Raw genomic sequence first — 17,414 nt, 5'->3', positions numbered from 1 at the left:
CAGTAGGGATGCTGGAATTACAGATGTGCACAGATGTGTGCCACCATGTGTGGCTTCTATACATGGGTTTGGGAATGGAATTCACACTCCCAGATTTGCTCAATGAGCTTTTTAACCTCCTTAGTCACTCTGTGGGTCTCTTGGGGATAATATAAGGACAGGGTCTTGCTAGGTAGTCCAGGCTGGCCTCACACTTGCGGCAACCCTCCTGCCTTTGTCTCTATCGTGCTAGGATGGCAGGTGTGTGCCACCATCATATGCTAGGTTTTTGAATTGTTTTATTCTCTTGTGTATCTGTGCTTGAGTCTGTGTCTGTGTCCCTCGTTTCTCTCCCCCTTTATACATTGATACAGGCACTCTCAGTCAGACTCCACAGCTCGTTGATATTGCTGGTCTTGATCCTCTGCTTCTGTCTTTGGAGGCTGGAGTGTCAGTCAAGCTGCCACGCCCACCGAGCATCTCAGTGGGTTCTGGAAACTCGAACCCTGATCTTGTGTATACTTGGTACTGAGCTCTCTCAGCAGGCCTGATTTCTGATTTTTATCTTTATTTTTTTAGAGCTAGGGTAGGAGTGGTGGCAAGGTCTCACTGTAGCTCAGTCTAACCTGGACCTTGCAGTGTAGACCAGGCTACCCTCAAACCCACAGAGATCCAACTGCCTCAGCCTCTGCCTCTGGAGTGCTGGGATTGAAGGTCTATGCTGCTAGACCTGGCTCACCAAATACCCTTCTTATTTTAGACGGGGTCTCTCTATGTAGCCCAAACTGGTCTCATACTCACTATGCAGACCAGGCTGGCTTTGAACTTATAGAGTTCTCCGGAATCCGGGACTAAAGAAATGCACCACTATACCCTGCTTTCACCGAGTTGTTTGAATTCGCCTGAAAGGCACCATATGTGTGGGAAGTAGGGTGCTCAGCACATCCCCTGCCTCAGAAATCTCCTGGGATAGTGGAGGGACGTTGTCCTGGCTGCCCACCAAGTGCTGTGTCTCAATGATGGTGGTGGTGGTGGTGTATGTGTGCACACATGTGCATGTGTTGGCCCCACCCACCTTCCAGTCTGCCCTGGGTATGTGCAACCACCATCCCATTTTATGAATTTAGAAACAGAGACAGGAGAGAGCGCAGAGCCACACAGCCAAATGTGGCTTTACAGGGTTAGTGTGAGCTTTGGAGGGCCACCTTCTGGGTCACTGTGTGAGGTCATGTCTGTCATGATATGTGGCGACAATGTTGTTACTGTCAGGTGCTGAGGAAGTGAGGCAAGGGGTGGGAGTGTCTTGAGGTAAAGGAGGAGGTGCCATGGTGCAGAGGGGACCAACAAGATGAGTCTTGCATGAAGTGATCCAAAGGAGGTCAGATGGAAAAGCTTCAGGCAGAGAGAAGAGAGAGGGAGAGATGGTGAGGTAGGAATGTGCTTCGCGCAAGACTGAAGGCAGAAGCAGTCACTGGGGTGTGTGCAGGGTAGGTGGGAGGTTTGAGGGAAGCTGGGCCGTGGGGGGAGAGTTCCGGCCCTCTTGCAGTATGACACGATGGGAGGGCCTGTGCTAAGGGGAGGTAGCTCACCGGTCAATCTTGCCTTCCTACCCCCCCAGGCATGTCAGAGCGTGAGCGCCAGGTGATGAAGAGGCTGAAGGAGGTGGTGGACAAGCAGAGGGATGAGCTCCGAGCCAAAGACAGGGAGCTGGGACTGAAGAATGAGGATGTCGAGGCTGTAAGTGACCGACCGGCGCTAATTTACTCTCCTACTTCATGGCCCCACTGGGAGCCAGAGTCCATTCATAAGCCCAGGGAAGTGGGCTGGAGAGATGGCTCAGTGGTTAAGAGTGCCTGCTGCTCTTCAAGAGGGGCCCGGTTCAATTTTCAGTCATAAATGTTTGCAACTCCAGTCTCAGGAGATCTGACACCTGACACCTTCTTCTGGCCTTCACAGGCACCAGGCACACATGTGATGCATAGACACACACCTTATCAACAGTCTTAAAAACACAGTCACAAAAAATAAAAACAAATTTGGAAGATGTTCACACACCACCTAGTTTGCTGGTGCATGACAGCCTTACCCGATGCCCGTTTCTCTCTACAGTTGCAGCAGCAGCAGACGAGGCTAATGAAGATCAACCATGACCTTCGGCACCGGGTCACTGTGGTGGAGGCCCAGGGGAAAGCCCTGATTGAGCAGAAGGTGGAGCTCGAAGCAGACCTGCAGACCAAGGAGCAGGAGATGGGCAGCCTGCGGGCCGAACTCGGAAAGCTTCGGGAGAGGCTGCAGGGCGAGCACAGCCAGAATGGGGAAGAGGAGGAGGCTGAGGTGAGCAGAAAGCAGGTGTTGCCGTGGTGTGGGGACCCATGTTGTGGCCCGGCACCAGGCTACAGTGTGGTTTCTTTAAAAAACACAGAAATATCATAAGAATGTGTTTTTGTTTTAATCCAATGTGGGGGGGCATGGGGCTGCTTCGGACTGTTGGCGGCAGCTGACTGTGATTTGTCTCATGCTCTAGCAAGGGCATGGTTTTGCCAGCAGCAATTGTGTAACATTTGGAATTCTGGGAAATTTTCAGAGGATGTATAAATGCTAGAGCGCGAGAGATGGGGTTGGTGTTTGGTGATTGCTCTGGGAGGTTGGTTGTGCTTTGTGGTTTGTAGTTCAAAGAAGAAACAAGAAAGAAATTAGATTTAGGGATCTCTCTATCTCCCCTTTATCCTTTCTCTCCTATCTAGTGACAAGGGGTAAATCATGGGGGTGAGGGTGGGGGACAAAGGATGGAAAAAAGAACCAAAAGTAGCAAAAACACCAGGTAGGCAGAACTTGTTTGTTTTTCCCATTGTACCAAAGAAGGTAGGAGGCACAGGGATGGGGGAGGGGCAGTGAGGGGGAAAGGGAGAGGGAGAGAGGAAGCTATTGGCCTGAGGACACACAACTGGGCATGGGCACAGCTGGGCCAGAAGCCCAGGTCTCAAACATCCCAAAGGGCATGGTGGTTACTGAACTTCATTCATTCATTCATTCATCCATCCATCCATCCATTCATTCATTCCTGTGACTATTGACTGTGTAACAGGCACAGTGGATGGGATAGTAAGAATTGTCTAGGGCTGGTGAGATGACTCAGTGGGTAAGAGCACCCGACTGCTCTTCCGAAGGTCCAGAGTTCAAATCCCAGCAACAACATGGTGGCTCACAACCATCCGTAACGAGATCTGGCGCCCTCTTCTGGAGTGTCTGAAGACAGCTACAGTGTACTTACATATAATAAATAAATCTTAAAAAAAAAAAACAAAAAAACAAAAAAAAAAACCACACACACACACACACACACACACATTAAAAAAAAAAAAAAAAAAGAATTGTCTAAGCCAGGCATGGTGGCGCACGCCTTTAATCCCAGCACTCGGGAGGCAGAGGCAGGCGGATTTCTGAGTTCGAGGCCAGCCTGGTCTACAAAGTGAGTTCCAGGACAGCCAGGGCTACACAGAGAAACCCTGTCTCGAAAAACCAAAAAAAAAAAAAGAATTGTCTAACCCTAGTTGTTGTCCCAAGGTGTGCATGTTTAGCATAGGACAGCAATCACAGTTACCATAGGGACTGGAAGTTCTGGACTGTGTTCATGTAAAAGCCTGTACGGGGCACTGGAGAGATGGCTCAGCAGTTAGAACTCGATGCACTTCCAAAGGAGCCTGGTTCAGTCCCTAAACACCCACACTGGGAGGCTCACCACTACCTGTAACTCCAGCTCCAGGGCATCTTTTGCCCTCTTCTGGCCCCTGTGAGAAACTGTGTACATGTGCCCACATACCCACATTCAGACACACACATACACACATTATAAAAAATAAAACCTGAGCCGGGCGTGGTGGCGCACGCCTTTAATCCCAGCACTCGGGAGGCAGAGGCAGGCGGATTTCTGAGTTCGAGGCCAGCCTGGTCTACAAAGTGAGCTCCAGGACAGCCAGGGCTACACAGAGAAACCCTGTCTCAAAAAAAACCAAAAAAAAAAAAAAAAAAAAACCTGGGCAAGCTGGCATGATGGATTACACCCGCAAACCTAGCGCTCGGGAAGGAGAGGCTGGAGAGGATTAAGAGTTTAAGGTCGGGCTGGTGAGATGGCTCAGTGGGTAAGAGCACCCGACTGCTCTTCCGAAGGTCCGGAGTTCAAATCCCAGCAACCACATGGTGGCTCACAACCATCCGTAACGAGATCTGACTCCCTCTTCTGGAGTGTCTGAAGACAGCTACAGTGTACTTACATATAAATAAATAAATCTTTAAAAAAAAAAAAAAAAAGAGTTTAAGGTCATCCTTGGGGCTGGTGAGATGGCTCAGTGGGTAAGAGCACCCGACTGCTCTTCCGAAGGTCCAGAGTTCAAATCCCAGCAACCACATGGTGGCTCACAACCATCCGTAACGAGATCTGGTGCCCTCTTCTGGAGTGTCTGAAGATAGCTACAGTGAATTTACATATAATAAATAAATCTTTAAAAAAAAAAAAAAAAAAAAAGGTCATCCTTGACCACGTAGCAAATTCTAGACTAACCTGAGGTGCATAAGACCCTGTCTCGGGCTGGTGAAATGGCTCAGTGGGTAAGAGCACCCAACTGTTCTTCCGAAGGTCCAGAGTTCAAATCCCAGCAACCACATGGTGGCTTACAACCATCCGTAATGAGATCTGGCGCCCTCTTCTGGAGTGTCTGAAGACAGCTACAGTGTACTTACATATAATAAATAAATAAATCTTAAAAAAAAAAAAAAAGACCCTGTCTCAAAAGCAAAAATAAAACCCAGTCACAAAAGCTACACAGATGTTTCATGCAGTGTTAGTCATAAGATCTGACAGGTAGAGAGGACACCCAATTAGGAAGTGAATAGGGAAATGTGGTCATACATAGTCCGCATAGTGGAATATGACTCAGCCCTGAAAAAGACTGAGTCATGAGAACATGCTGCTCAATAGGCTAAGCTTGAAGGATTCATGATGAGTGAGAGTAGCCAGACGTGGAAGGACACGCGCTGCCTGACTCCACCTATGTGAGATGTCTAGATTGAGCAGGTCCAGGAGAGAGTGTGGATGGGAGGGGCGGGGACTAGTAGCTGTGAATGGCTAATGGGCACAAGGTTTCTCTGGAGATGAGGGAAATGTTCTGGAATTAGACAGCGGCAGTGGTTGTACACCTCGGAATATTCTAGAACTCTCCGGACTTTATTCTTTAAAGGGGAGGTGCTACGGTATGTGGGTTACATGTGAATGGTTTTAACATTTTTTTTTTTTTTTTTTTTTTTGGTTTTTGGAGACAGGGTTTCTCTGTGTAGCCCTGGCTGTCCTGGCACTCACTTTGTAGACCAGGCTGGCCTCGAACTCAGAAATCCGCCTGCCTCTGCCTCCCGAGTGCTGGGATTAAAGGCGTGCACCACCACGCCCGGCTTTTAACATTTTTTTTTTTATGTTGTATGTGTGCATGTGCCACAGTGTGGGGAGGTCAGGGGACAATTGTGCTATTCAGTTCCCTTCCTTTTGCTGTGTGTGTTCCCAGGATGATGGAACTCTAGCGAGAGGACTCTTTGTCCATCAGGAGAATTAATTAAAAGGGTTGGCTTGTCTGAGATGGGCTCAGGGGACTTTTCCAGGGGTGACTGAAAGGATCAGTAGAGGTAAAGGGGAGTGGGTTCCAGGTGGGAAGAATGACTGTGCAAAGGCCCTGCAGTAAGTGGAGCCTCGAGGGCCATCGGGGTGAAGGTGGCTGGTGTGCAGTGAGTGGCAGGGAGGGTCTGTCTGTGAGGTGTGGGTGGAAGATGGAAGTCAGGCCTGCAGGCTCCTAAGGGAAGGGTGTGTGTGCCTCTGAGGGATTGGCAGGTGCTGTGGTGGGGGTGGGGGTGGGGTGAGAGTGGGGCTCATAGAAAGGAAGGACTGAGCCCTAGCCTAACCCATGGGAAAGGAGAGACTGTCCTGGTAGGGAGACATTATCCTCACCAGTGTCTCAGCAAAAGCTGGTGGCCAGGACTTCCAGCAAGACCCCCACTGTAGAGGTGACCTCTGAGGCAGTGTGTGACAAGGAAGCTAAAGGCCTGGTGATGATATGGCCACACCCCAGGCTGAGGATGCTCAGCCCTGCTGGGGCTGTCGAAAGGTACACAGAACCTCCCAGAGCTGCCTTTCCACAGGGTGACACTGGGGACAATTATCCACAAGGTCCTGCTCCCTAGTGGCTCAGGGACCCTGGGGGTGTGGGCCCCACGTGTCCAGCAGATGCCAACAAGAAGGCAGAAGCAGGCATCTGCTGGGAGCACTGGAGACCTCTCTGTTCAGGAGACAGAGCTGTCAGAAGGCTCAGTTCCAGCAGGAGGCTGTAGTGGGTTTGACACATAGATAGTCCCCAGGGGACCTCAGGAACCCCAAGAACAGACCAACAACTGATGGGGGTAGGATCAGGGAGGAGATGTGTGAGACCCCAGTGGACACAGGAAAGGTTGGGAGTGCATTTTCTTTCCCTTGGATGTATACTGACTGTTTTAAGGTTCACACACACAACTGGTCAATCTGTGAAGCTGATGAACTTACAGGAAACTGAGCTCCAGCCTGGACAGTTCTTGCCTAGCGGATGAATCTGGGCCAGTTGCTTCTAAAGGGCCAGTCATGGAGGAGAGGGAGGGAGGGAGGGAGGGAGGGAGGGAGGGAGGGAGGGAGGGAGGGAGGAAGAGGGGGGGAGGAGGAGGAGGAGGAAGAGGAGAGGAGTTGGCTGTGTGACTGACCCTTGATGATAGTAACAGCTTCAGGTTCAGCTGGATCCAGGTACTCAGAAGATGGCAGCAGGAATTTGACTCAGGCCTCTTGGGCTTTGTTGTCTCTAAGTTGGTATTATTTTTCCGGTGGGCTCTTGCCATGACATGATCCCTGATATCAGCCTGCTGAGCAAGCCTCTTCCCCATGAGTCCTAGCTGAAGTCTGCAGGGATTCCCTCACTGGCTCATCCCTAAGTCAGCCCTGAATGGAGAGGCCTACAAGATGGGTGCTGAGCCCTCCTGAGTCCCTGGCTGCCATAAAGCAGTCCACAGGCCAGGTGGATGCCAAGCGGAACGATGGAGACTCAGGGATTTGGGTGGGTAGGCTGGGGTCACAGCTGCTCTCTGGAGCACAAGAGAGCACTCTGAGCGCCATGCAGGCTCCGAGCTGCGGCCGAAATGCACGAGGGTCCCATGACAGGGCTTCTGCAGTTGTGGCAAGCCCCGGGATTATATGAAAGACCCTATAGAAGGGGAAGTGAGGTGTGGTAGATACCAGTGACTTTGTAATAATGCAGGCCTGAAGTCAAAGGCTGGGCCAGGTCCACAGCAGGGGAGCAGACACATGCCCAAGACAGAGCCACCAGGCTGCAATCCCATTATGGGATGGAGTGGGGGTAACCATGCTACACTCTCACCCCGGGAACTCAAACTTCTATCCTTAGGACCAGGCAGGGTCGGTCTAAACCTGGATCTCTGAGGACATAACCCGGAGGGCCACGTGATTCCCAGGCCCGCGCCAGGTACCTTAAAGGAGGACAGGGATATTTTGCACCAGCCGCCTGCACAGGCTGGCTTTATCTTTCTTTTCTGGCAGCTGAGGAATGAAGAAGAGATGGAGAGAAGGGCTGGGGAGGAGATGGCTGTTGATAAAGGGATGGAAGGGCCTGAGTCCGGAGACCTGAATTTGGATCCCTAGCACTGACATAGAAAAAGCCAGGAGGGGCTTATGCCTATAATCCAGCACAGGGGATGGGGGATGCGGGGTGGGGCGACAGGAGTGTCTCAGGCTTTCCTTAACTAGCCAGTCTAGGAGAATTGCTGATCTAAACAGATCTAAACGGAGAGCAACGGGAAGACACCTGATGTTAACATCTGGCTTCTGCGTAGGCACACGAATAGAAAAATAGAAAGAAATGAGGTGTAAAGTCAGGCTGCCCACATCCGGGATGGCTCTGCCTGATTGGCCTCAGAGCTGTGGGAAGTCCAGGGTACTTGTCCATCAAACGGGAGGGCAGCAGAGTTAGTTGGCTGAGACCTGGGGCTTCTGGCAACGGGAGGCAAACAGTCCTGAGTCAGTGGTTCAGAATCTTAGGCAGCCCAAGTGGAGTCCTGTGGGGGCTGGGGGATGGGACAGTGGAGCAGAGAGAGAGAGAGAGAGAGAGAGAGAGAGAGGAAGAGTGCACGCAGGGGGGGGGGCGTGGCTGGCTGGCCCTCGTGCTTCCAGAAGGTTCTCTGAAGCACTCATGCTCAGTGGCAGAGTGTTTGCCCCTGCCCTGGGAGGCGGGGAGGTGGGGACAGGTCGGGTGGGCAGGTTTCCAGTGGAATGTGGAACAAGCTATTCCAGGCAGGGAACAGCCGGGAGTGGGGCTGGGGAATGCAGCGAGTGGCTGTGTGTGGGTCAGTCCTAGGGCAGGGCTGGAGCATTCTGGAGTTGGAATGGATACGCACTAACCTCCCCGCTCCCCATCCCACCCCGCTGGGTTTGTGAGACAGGGTCTATCCACATATCCCTAGCTGTCCTGGAACTCACTGTGTAGGCTTTAAACTCACAGAGATGCACCTACCTCTGCTTCCTGGGGCAGGTGGGGGGCGGGGTGTAGGGTTAAAGGTGTGTGCCACCATGCCTGGCTGAGGAAGCCATTCTTGGTATTTCCTTAGTAACCTGGTTTTCTCTCTTATTTCCCTAATCCTCTTCGTCCTTATTGTGGTTTGTTTGTTTGTTTGTCTTGGGAGGTGTGACAAGGTCTCCTGTGGCCCAAGAATAACCCAGAACTCACAATTCTCCCACCTCTACCTCTCCTATGCCAGGATTATAGTGTGTAAACCTTACCTGGTTTATGCAAACAAGGTCCATTGAACTCAAGGCCTGGTTTGCGTGTGTGTGTGTGTGTGTGTGTGTGTGTGTGTGTATGTTTATGTGTGCATGTGTGCTCGCGCAAGTGCGCTTGCACGTATGCGTGTGCAGGCTCTCAAAGTTGCCCTACCCACTGAGCTGTATCCTTACCTCCTCCATGCTGCTTTGGAAATAAGGTCTCACCATGTAACCCAGGCTGGCCTCAGAACTCCACACCTAGCCTTCACATTGACCTTCAGTTTTACCTCCAGCAGACAAGACCTCCACCCCCTACTGTGGAGTTTTACATAAGACTTTGCAAGGTGTAATTCAGGAACCATGGAGTTGGGCCATTTACAGTGAAGAGAAATATGCCAGGGCATATTTCCATCTCCAAGATTGCAAAGTAAATCATGATGAGTGACATCTGGGGGCTGCAGAGATGACCCAGCAGTTAAGAGCACTGACTGCTCTTCCAGAGGTCCTGAGTTCAATTCCCAGCAACCACATGGTGGCTCACAACCTTCTGTAATGGGATGTGATGCCTTCTTCTGGTGTGTCTGAAGACAGCTACAGTGTACTCATATAAGATAAATGAATGAATGAATGAATGAATGAGTGAGTGACTTCCAGTTAATTTTTACGAAGTAGGTCTACAGGTACAATAAAGGTATCCAAGGGTATGGCCCTGCATGCCTGAAGCCCCAGCATTTGGCCTATGGAAGGTATTCAAGACCATCATAAGCAACATTTCTAGTTCGAGGCCAGCTTGAGCTACACAGGGAAACTGTTTCACAACAACAAAGGCAGAGAATCCCACAATCCCCTAAGGGCCTGGTAGCTGGCTTGAGCCAGGGTTTAGATCCTGGATCTCGGGTCCAGTGTGATGAGAGAGTAATCAGTCCCAATTGCTCTGAGCTGTGGTCACCAGGCTCCATTGATCCCACAGGGGAGCCTTCCCAGGAGGCCAGGCCTCAGGTTAGGAGGCCCCGACCTTCGATGCTCCTCCTGGGGCCTCCAAGCATCTCCTGGCACCTGGGCCCAGAGCGCCCCCAAGGGAGCAGCTTATCTGAGATAACCTGATCCACTCTACGGTCCCTTGTGGCATGAGCCTGGAAAGGGCCTCTGATCGGCATGATGGCTACATTGGAAGGAACCGGTTCAGGCTTTCCAGCTGGGACGGTCCTTGCTCCAGCTGTACACAGGCTGGAGTCATGGCTAATAGAGCCCCAGTTCTCCCTACACTCCAGTTTATAAATACTCAGAGGCAAAACTACCATCAGCCTAGTTAAGACTGGCCTAAGCTCTGAAGGGATTGATCCTCTCTGCCACAAAAGAGCCGATCTGGCTCCAGACCAGAGGGTGCTCTCTGTGTCTTTTTCCCCCCCCCATTAAGATTTATTGGCTGTTTTGTCTGCATACCAGAAGAGGGCATCAGATAACAGGGGATACACTTACAGACAGTTGGGAGCTGACATATGGGGGCTGGGAATATAATCCAGGACCCCTGGGAGAGCAGTCAGTGCTCGAAACCACTGAGCCATCACTCCATCCGCAGCTCGCTGTGTCTTGGCTGAACACAGCCACAGCTGGGGAGCCGGGGCCCCCTGAATGCTAAGGACGGAAGAGACTTTATGAGTATCACTAAGTCCACTGGGGCAGATGATGTACACTTGTGAGCCCAGCACTAAGCAAGCTAAGGCAGAAGGATGTGGAATTCGAGGCTCTAGATCTTAACACTGTTGACAACTAATTCAGTAGATTTTATGGTACAGCAGGAGTCTAAATACAGGTGGGGAACACTGTGGCCCAAGGTTCTCTAGTCTGCAACTTTGGGTCCATGCCATCTTTGCTGCTGAGAGTTGGTGGGAAACTCCTACATCTGCCTGCATCAGCACCCTCCGCAGAGGGAGCTCTCTAGGGACCTCCTCCTGAGATCCTCACGTATCGATGTACCTGTGTGTGTGTCTCCTGATCCTGCTTGCCAGCCCCGGGCTGTTCCCAGTTTGGAGTTCAAGGACAGCAAGGCACAGAGTGCTTAGTAAGTGCTGGACGCCCTTTAAATGGGGGGCGGGGCACTGTCTGAGTAGGTAGCCAGCCCCTAGTGGCGCAGCCTCAGTAGGGATTCGTAAGGCCTAGATAGAGGTTTGCCTCACCGTAGAATATTACACAACCATGAAAGGAAACGAAGCTTTAGAGGCTGCAACAGGCTGGGCAGGAAAGTGGCATAGTAGGGAGGGAAATCAGCAACTTCTAAGTGGCCTGTGGGGACACGGGAGTCTTGTTTCTTCTCTTGCTTCCCAACCTCTTCTGCAGAGGTTCTGGCTCCAACTGTAGGTATGGGCAGAGCCCTCCCCACCCGCCTTGATCTTCCCCTCTGCTGCTCAGCTGACCTGCCCGACAGGCAACAGGCGGTGTCAGCTTTCCCTTCTCCAGAACAGCCTGTCCTGTCCAGGACACAGCTCAGCCTCCTGGAGCCTTGGCCTCTGGGCAGCCATGAGCCACTGTCCTAGCTAGAATCCAATTCTCCCCGTGGGGCTGATGGGGGCCGGGGAGGGGTGTGTTGTCTACCCCAGCCTTCCCATTTGAGAGCAGCCATTCTCAACCTTCCTAATGCTATTATGACTCATAATATAAATATCTGTGGTTTCGGATGGTCTTCAGCAACCCCTGTGACAAGAATGTTTAACCCTTGAAGAGTTGCAGTCACACAGTTGAAAAATGCTATTCGAGAGCATCCTGGTGTCCATGTACAGGGACACTGGAGTCTCTTGGGTGTCAGATACTGGGTGGCCTTGAAGAAATGGACCATCTGGGATTTGATTTGCTGGCTGAGCCCAGTGGCACGTCTTGGGCTCAAGGTCAGACTATCACAAGTATTAGGAAAGGTGGGTGGGGGTTACAGGTGTTCAGTGGGACACACCTGTCACCCTAGCATTCCAGAAGCTGCTGCAGGAAGATTGATGTGGGTTCCAGGCAGCCTGGGCTACGGTTAGAGAACCTGTCTCAGGAAGGAAAATGATGGACCGGAGTAGTCTTAGTCACTACCGCTGAGATGAAACGCCATGACCAATGGCGGGTTGGACAGGACAGGCTTTTATTTGGCTTATACTTCCATAGCACTGTTCATCGCTGAGGGAAGTCAGGACGGGAACTCAAGTAACAACCTGCAGGCAGGAGCTGATGCAGAAGCCAAGGAGGGATGCCGCCTGCTGGCTTGTTCCCATAGCTCTGCTCAGCCTGCTTTCTTATAGAACCCAGGACTACCCGCACAGGGATGGCACCTCCCGCAACGGGCTGGGCCCTGCCTCATTAACCACCTCATTAACCACTACTTAAGAAGATACATTACAGCTCAGTTAGATCTTTATTAACTTATATAAGTCTGTGTATGTATTTCTGTCTTCATGCATACCAGAAGAGGGAAGCAGATGTCACTACAGATGATTATGAGCCACTATGTAGTTGCTGGGGATTGAACTCAGGACCTATGGAAGGGCAGTCAGTGCTCTTAACCACTGAACCATCTCTCCAGTCATAAAGCAGTAGTCTCTCAATTGAGGTTTCCTCCTTTCAAATAGCTCTCACCTGTGTCAAGTTGCTGGTGAGATGACCCAGCAGGTAAAGGTGCTTGCTGCTTAGCTTGACCTCTGGGCTTTGGTACCTGGACCCACATGGTGGAAAGAAAGAGCTGACTTGCAAAAGTTGAACTCTGACCAGCACACACTCTGCAACACACTCACAGATACACACAATAAATAGATGAAAAAACAAAAGTGACAGGTGTAGTGGAGAACAGGGAGAAACCGGGCCCCAGGGTGCGTCTGGAATGTAGTGCATCCGATGCGGGAAGCACTTTGGTGTAGAGTGAGAGTTCAGAAAGTTAGAGACAGAGTCTCCATGAGATCCAGCTGTTCACGCAGCTGTTCACACCTGGACATATTTCTCAGGAATCGAAGACAGGTGTCTCATCGGAGGATATTGGATGTTGGGATTCACATCTGAGGAGGAGAAGCCACCAATATGTCCAGTCCGCTATAGGATGAGACCTCCATGTACACCTTCTACTCTGGGGAATATTAACCAGGCATTAGCCAGGGTTAATGCCTGATTAACCAGGTTAACCAGGGTTGACTCTCTGACATGGGCTGTAATGTGCATGAAACGCAGTGCTGATTGGATGAAGCAGATGCATTATGGGAAATGTCCGGGTTGGGACAGTCCAAAGACACAAGAGAGCCGGTTTCCTGGAAGTGCTGAGACTGAAAGAAGGCAGAGTGGTAGATGATTGCTTCGTGAATGTGGAAAGGCTCCTTTGGAAGATGAGAATGTTCTGGAATTAATGGTATAAAAGCACCAAGTGCTGCTAAATGAGACTTTTTTTTGTTTTGTTTTGTTTTTGTTTTTTTTAAGACAGGGGGTTTCTCTGTGTAGCCCTGGCTGTCCTGGAACTCAGAAATCCACCTGCCTCTGCCTCCCAAGTGCTGGGATTAAAGGCGTGTGCCACCACGCCTGGCCCTAAATGAGACTTTTCTTTTCTTTTTCTTTTCTTTTCTCTCTCTCTCTCTCTCTCTCTCTCTCTCTCAAGACTATGTCTCATACTGTATCCCAGGTTTGTTTTAAGTCTCTGTAGCTCAGGCTGTCCTCATAATCACCATGTAGCTCAGGCTAGCCCAGACTAACTGTGTGACCCAGATGCTTTGAAACTCACTACATAGCTCAGGCTGACCTTGAACCTCAGGCATCCTTCATATCTCAGCATCCTATGGGTCGAGATTAGAGAGTCATGTACCGCCACACCCAGCTAGGATGCTTTACAATGGATTAAATGGTAAACTCTGTGTTTCATGTGTCTTACAATTCCTTTGAAAGGCTACCAGTCTCTGAAAGGAAGTGGGCAGGTGACTCAGAATGATGCGGGGATCGGTCTGTGTAGCTTGCATGAAGGACAGATGTACCTACCCTGCCAGGCTCTGAACCCCAGCAAGATGCCAGGAGTCTCTAAGGAAGAAGGGGATCTGACCAGAGGGTCTGTCACAGAAAGTGCTGTGGCTTCTCATTAATTGAAAATGGAACCAAGGGTAGAGGCTGTTTCCACACACCTTGTGCAGATTAACGGAGGTCTGAAGTGAGAGTCCAGGAGGAGAATGTGCAGGATAGAGCAGGATAAAGCAACAGGTGGCGGTGGGAGGCACCGTGGGAAGCACGCCTCTGCTCATTTGTAATAGAACCCTGATGAGTAGGTGTCCGGGATGCAGGGCTAGTGAAGGCGCATTTGCTTGCTTGGTGAACAGGTGGTGGCTGGCTTCCACCTCCAGGGAGAAGCTGAAAAGAAGGTAAGCGGAGGCTGCTCCCCAGATACTGAAAATAGTGACCTGCCTGAGTGAGCCGCCTACCGTGGGGAGGTGGAAAATTCCAGCATCCTCCCGCTCTCAGGAGTCCTTGGATGATGGCTCCCTCTGCCTCCTTCAGATCCAGCCGCAGCCAGATGGAGAGGAGTCGATTTCAGACGCAGAGAAGGCCGCCCTGGACCTCAAGGACCCCAACCGCCCGAGGTTCACGCTCCAGGAGCTACGGGACGTCCTGCACGAGAGGAACGAGCTCAAGTCCAAGGTGTTTCTGCTGCAAGAGGAACTGGCCTACTATAAGAGGTGAGCACAGGTACTCAGGCCCGGCCTCAGGGACACACCCCAAACCCAAGCACAACAGTCCTTGTGCAGCATCAGTCAAGCATCCTTAGAGATGGCAGAAAGGTCACACAGCCTCCAGGCAGGCCATTGCATGTCTTGCCGAGCGCATTACTGGAAAAAGAAAGGAATGACCAGAAAGCCTTTGCGTGGCAGAGATGTCTGTCTCGGGTGGGAAGATGGATAGCTCAGTCTACGAAGGGTTACATTGGGACATTGAGGACATTTTCAGGTTCCCAGCTGTGTGCTGTGTTTCCTGCCTGTTACCCCACCCCTGGGGAGTTGGAGGCATGTGAATCCCTGGTGTGGGCTGACACCTGTGGTAGCCAAATCAACGAGTTCTAGAATTGGTAAGAGACCCTGTTCCAAAAAATAAAAGAGAGAGCCTGGAGAGATAGCTTCAAGGGTGAGATCACTAATTGCTCTTATAGAGGATCCAGGTTCAATTCCTGGCACCCGTACCAGACAACCTACAACCACCTGGAACTCCAGCTCTAGGGAATCTAAAGCATTTTTGCTTCTGGCACCTGCACACACATATCCCACACACACATACACACACACACACACACACACACACAAGTAAGTATAAAATATCTCGGCATGGTGGCTCTTGGGAAACAAGGGTAGGCGGATCTCTGTGAGTTCGAGGCCAGCCCAATATACAGAGCAAGTTCCAGGACAGCCAGGGCTAAAGGGAAACCTCGTATTGAAAAACAAACAAACAAAACCAACAACAACAAAAAATCTATAGTGTCAGGTAGTGCGTAATCCCTTTAGCAAACCTCTATCTCCAAAAAATATTCATAATGGTAGCAAAATTACAGTTATGAAGTGGCAATGGAAATCATTTTTTGTCTAGAAGTCATCATGTTTACTAACGGGTTGCAGCATTAGGGGGTGGGAACTTTTGTCCTTTTCAGCAGCATATGACGTTCAAGGCCCACCTTGGGTATGTGAGATCGTGTATCAGAAAATCAAAACTAAGATGGGTCGGATGGATGGAGGGATGGAGATCTTCAGAAGCCACGTAATGCTGGGATGGTGTGTGGCTTGCTGGTCATTCTAGGAGATCCCCAGAGCAAGCTAGTGGGAGTATCCTTAGCTGAGTGCTCAGGGTTTGATGGAGAGATCCTGCCTCAGAGAATAAGATGGGAGAGTGGTGGGTAGCGAGGGTCATCTCCATCAACCTGGGCCTCTGCGTGCACACAGACATGCATGTGCATTCAGACACGAACACGTGTCTGTAGACATGCATACATGCACACACAACAAAAGGAGAGAGGGAGGGGAAGAGAGAGAGAGGGAGAGGTGGGAGGGAGGGAGGGAGCCATCGAGTCCCTGTCTTGAACCACTGCCCCTGGGCCAGAGACTAGCTTAGAGTCCCAGGCAGAGTGTGACAACAGAGACACCAGATGTCATCTTCCCAAGAAGATCTTATTCCCCATCAAGAAATTTTGCACCCTATCAAACCATTCTATCCATTTCTGGAATGTTCCGGTTCTCACAGAAGTTTTTTTTTTTTTTTTTTTACTTCTCCGTTGCATGCCTTCAGTGAAGAAATAGAAGAAGAGAATCGAATACCCCAGCCTCCGCCCATTACACACCCGAGGACGTCCCCCCAGCCTGAGTCGGGGATCAAGCGACTGTAAGTGTTGTGCTTCCTATGTGGGCTGCGTCACACATGGCTCATCTTGGTTCCTGGGAACCTTTGACTCCAGGTCTGTCGCAGGCTGGTTGCCAACCACAGCTGCTGAGACAAGCCGTTCCCACGGCTGTGAGACGTGCCTGCCTCCACCGTTTGGTCATCTCCCTGCCTAGACAGGCGGCTCTCCTTGGGCAGGGGTTTAGGGAGCACCTGGAAGGCTGGGAGGAGCTGGGGCCTATGGCTTTTGCTCAGAGCTTGCTTGGGGGTGCCAAGTGCATGGGATGTGGTGCCAGGCTTGGTACAGTGAATAGGTTGGAAGGCGGGAAGGCTTATGCAGTTTCAATGCTTGAAACGAAACGTCAGCTTTCAATAGCTAGGTGTAGTGGCCCATGCTTGAGTCCCAGCACTCCAAGGTGGAGACAGGATCAGGAGGTCATTCTAGGCTACAATGTAAGTTCAAGACCAACCTGGACTACACAAGTCTGTGTTAAAAAAGGGGGGCGGTTAGTGAAGGTGTTGGGGTTCACAAAGGCTTAGGTCTACCCCATTTTGGATTCTATGATGATAAATCCCCTGAGCTGTTATGTCTACATTGGTACATTGGTGCCACATAGATGCAGACTTGGGCCTTGGTTGTATGTCATCTCCCGGTGCTAGTATGTGGAGGACTGCCTTTTTTTTTTTTTTTTTTTTTTTTTTGGTTTTTTGAGACAGGGTTTTTCTGTATAGCCCTGGCTGTCCTGGAACTCACTTTGTAGACCAGGCTGGCCTCGAACTCAGAAATCCACCTGCCTCTGCCTCCCGTGCTGGGATCAAAGGCGTGCGCCACCACGCCCGGCTAGGACTGTCATTTTTATAGGACCCTTGAAGCAACTGAGACTCCTGGCTGTGGCCGTACTGCTGTAGGAACAACAGCCCTGCCCATGGAAGTAGCCTAGCCCCAAAGTACTGTATTCAAACCCTCTCTGTACACCCACCTTGAGTTCTCAGGGCAATCACAGCCTGAAAGGGGCTCCCTGGACCAGGGCCTTTTGCCTATTGCTAGAGAGAAGGCCTTGGACCCCTCCCTAAACCCAACTGAAGCTTTGACAAAAGAGCAGGCCAAGCTGGGCGAGGTGGCGCACGCCTTCAATCCCAGCACTCGGGAGGCAGAGGCAGGCGGATTTCTGAGTTCGAGGCTAGCCTGGTCTACAAAGTGAGTGCCAGGACAGCCAGGGCTACACAGAAAAACCCTGTCTCGAAAAAC

At 51.0% G+C, this 17,414-nt stretch overlaps 1 protein-coding gene across 7 annotated transcripts in view; it reads left to right on the top strand.

Moving 5' to 3' along the window:
• Rilpl1 (Rab interacting lysosomal protein like 1) overlaps nucleotides 1-17,414 on the top strand; it is a 40,286-nt gene that overhangs the window by 15,478 nt on the left and 7,394 nt on the right. For all 7 annotated transcript variants that reach the window (XM_029477740.2, XM_029477741.2, XM_029477744.2 and 4 more), the window contains exons 3-6: nucleotides 1,598-1,716; nucleotides 2,089-2,313; nucleotides 14,306-14,484; nucleotides 16,076-16,168. In XM_029477740.2, the coding sequence (XP_029333600.1) occupies nucleotides 1,598-1,716; nucleotides 2,089-2,313; nucleotides 14,306-14,484; nucleotides 16,076-16,168 (616 nt within the window). The remainder of the gene's footprint in view (nucleotides 1-1,597; nucleotides 1,717-2,088; nucleotides 2,314-14,305; nucleotides 14,485-16,075; nucleotides 16,169-17,414) is intronic.

Source organism: Mus caroli, unplaced genomic scaffold, assembly GCF_978045245.1.
Source record: "Mus caroli unplaced genomic scaffold, Mus_caroli_1 scaffold_4, whole genome shotgun sequence".
Lineage (NCBI taxonomy): Eukaryota > Metazoa > Chordata > Mammalia > Rodentia > Muridae > Mus > Mus caroli.
The sequence above is the reverse complement of the archived record's forward strand: the minus strand, read 5'-3'. Positions and strand labels throughout refer to the sequence as shown.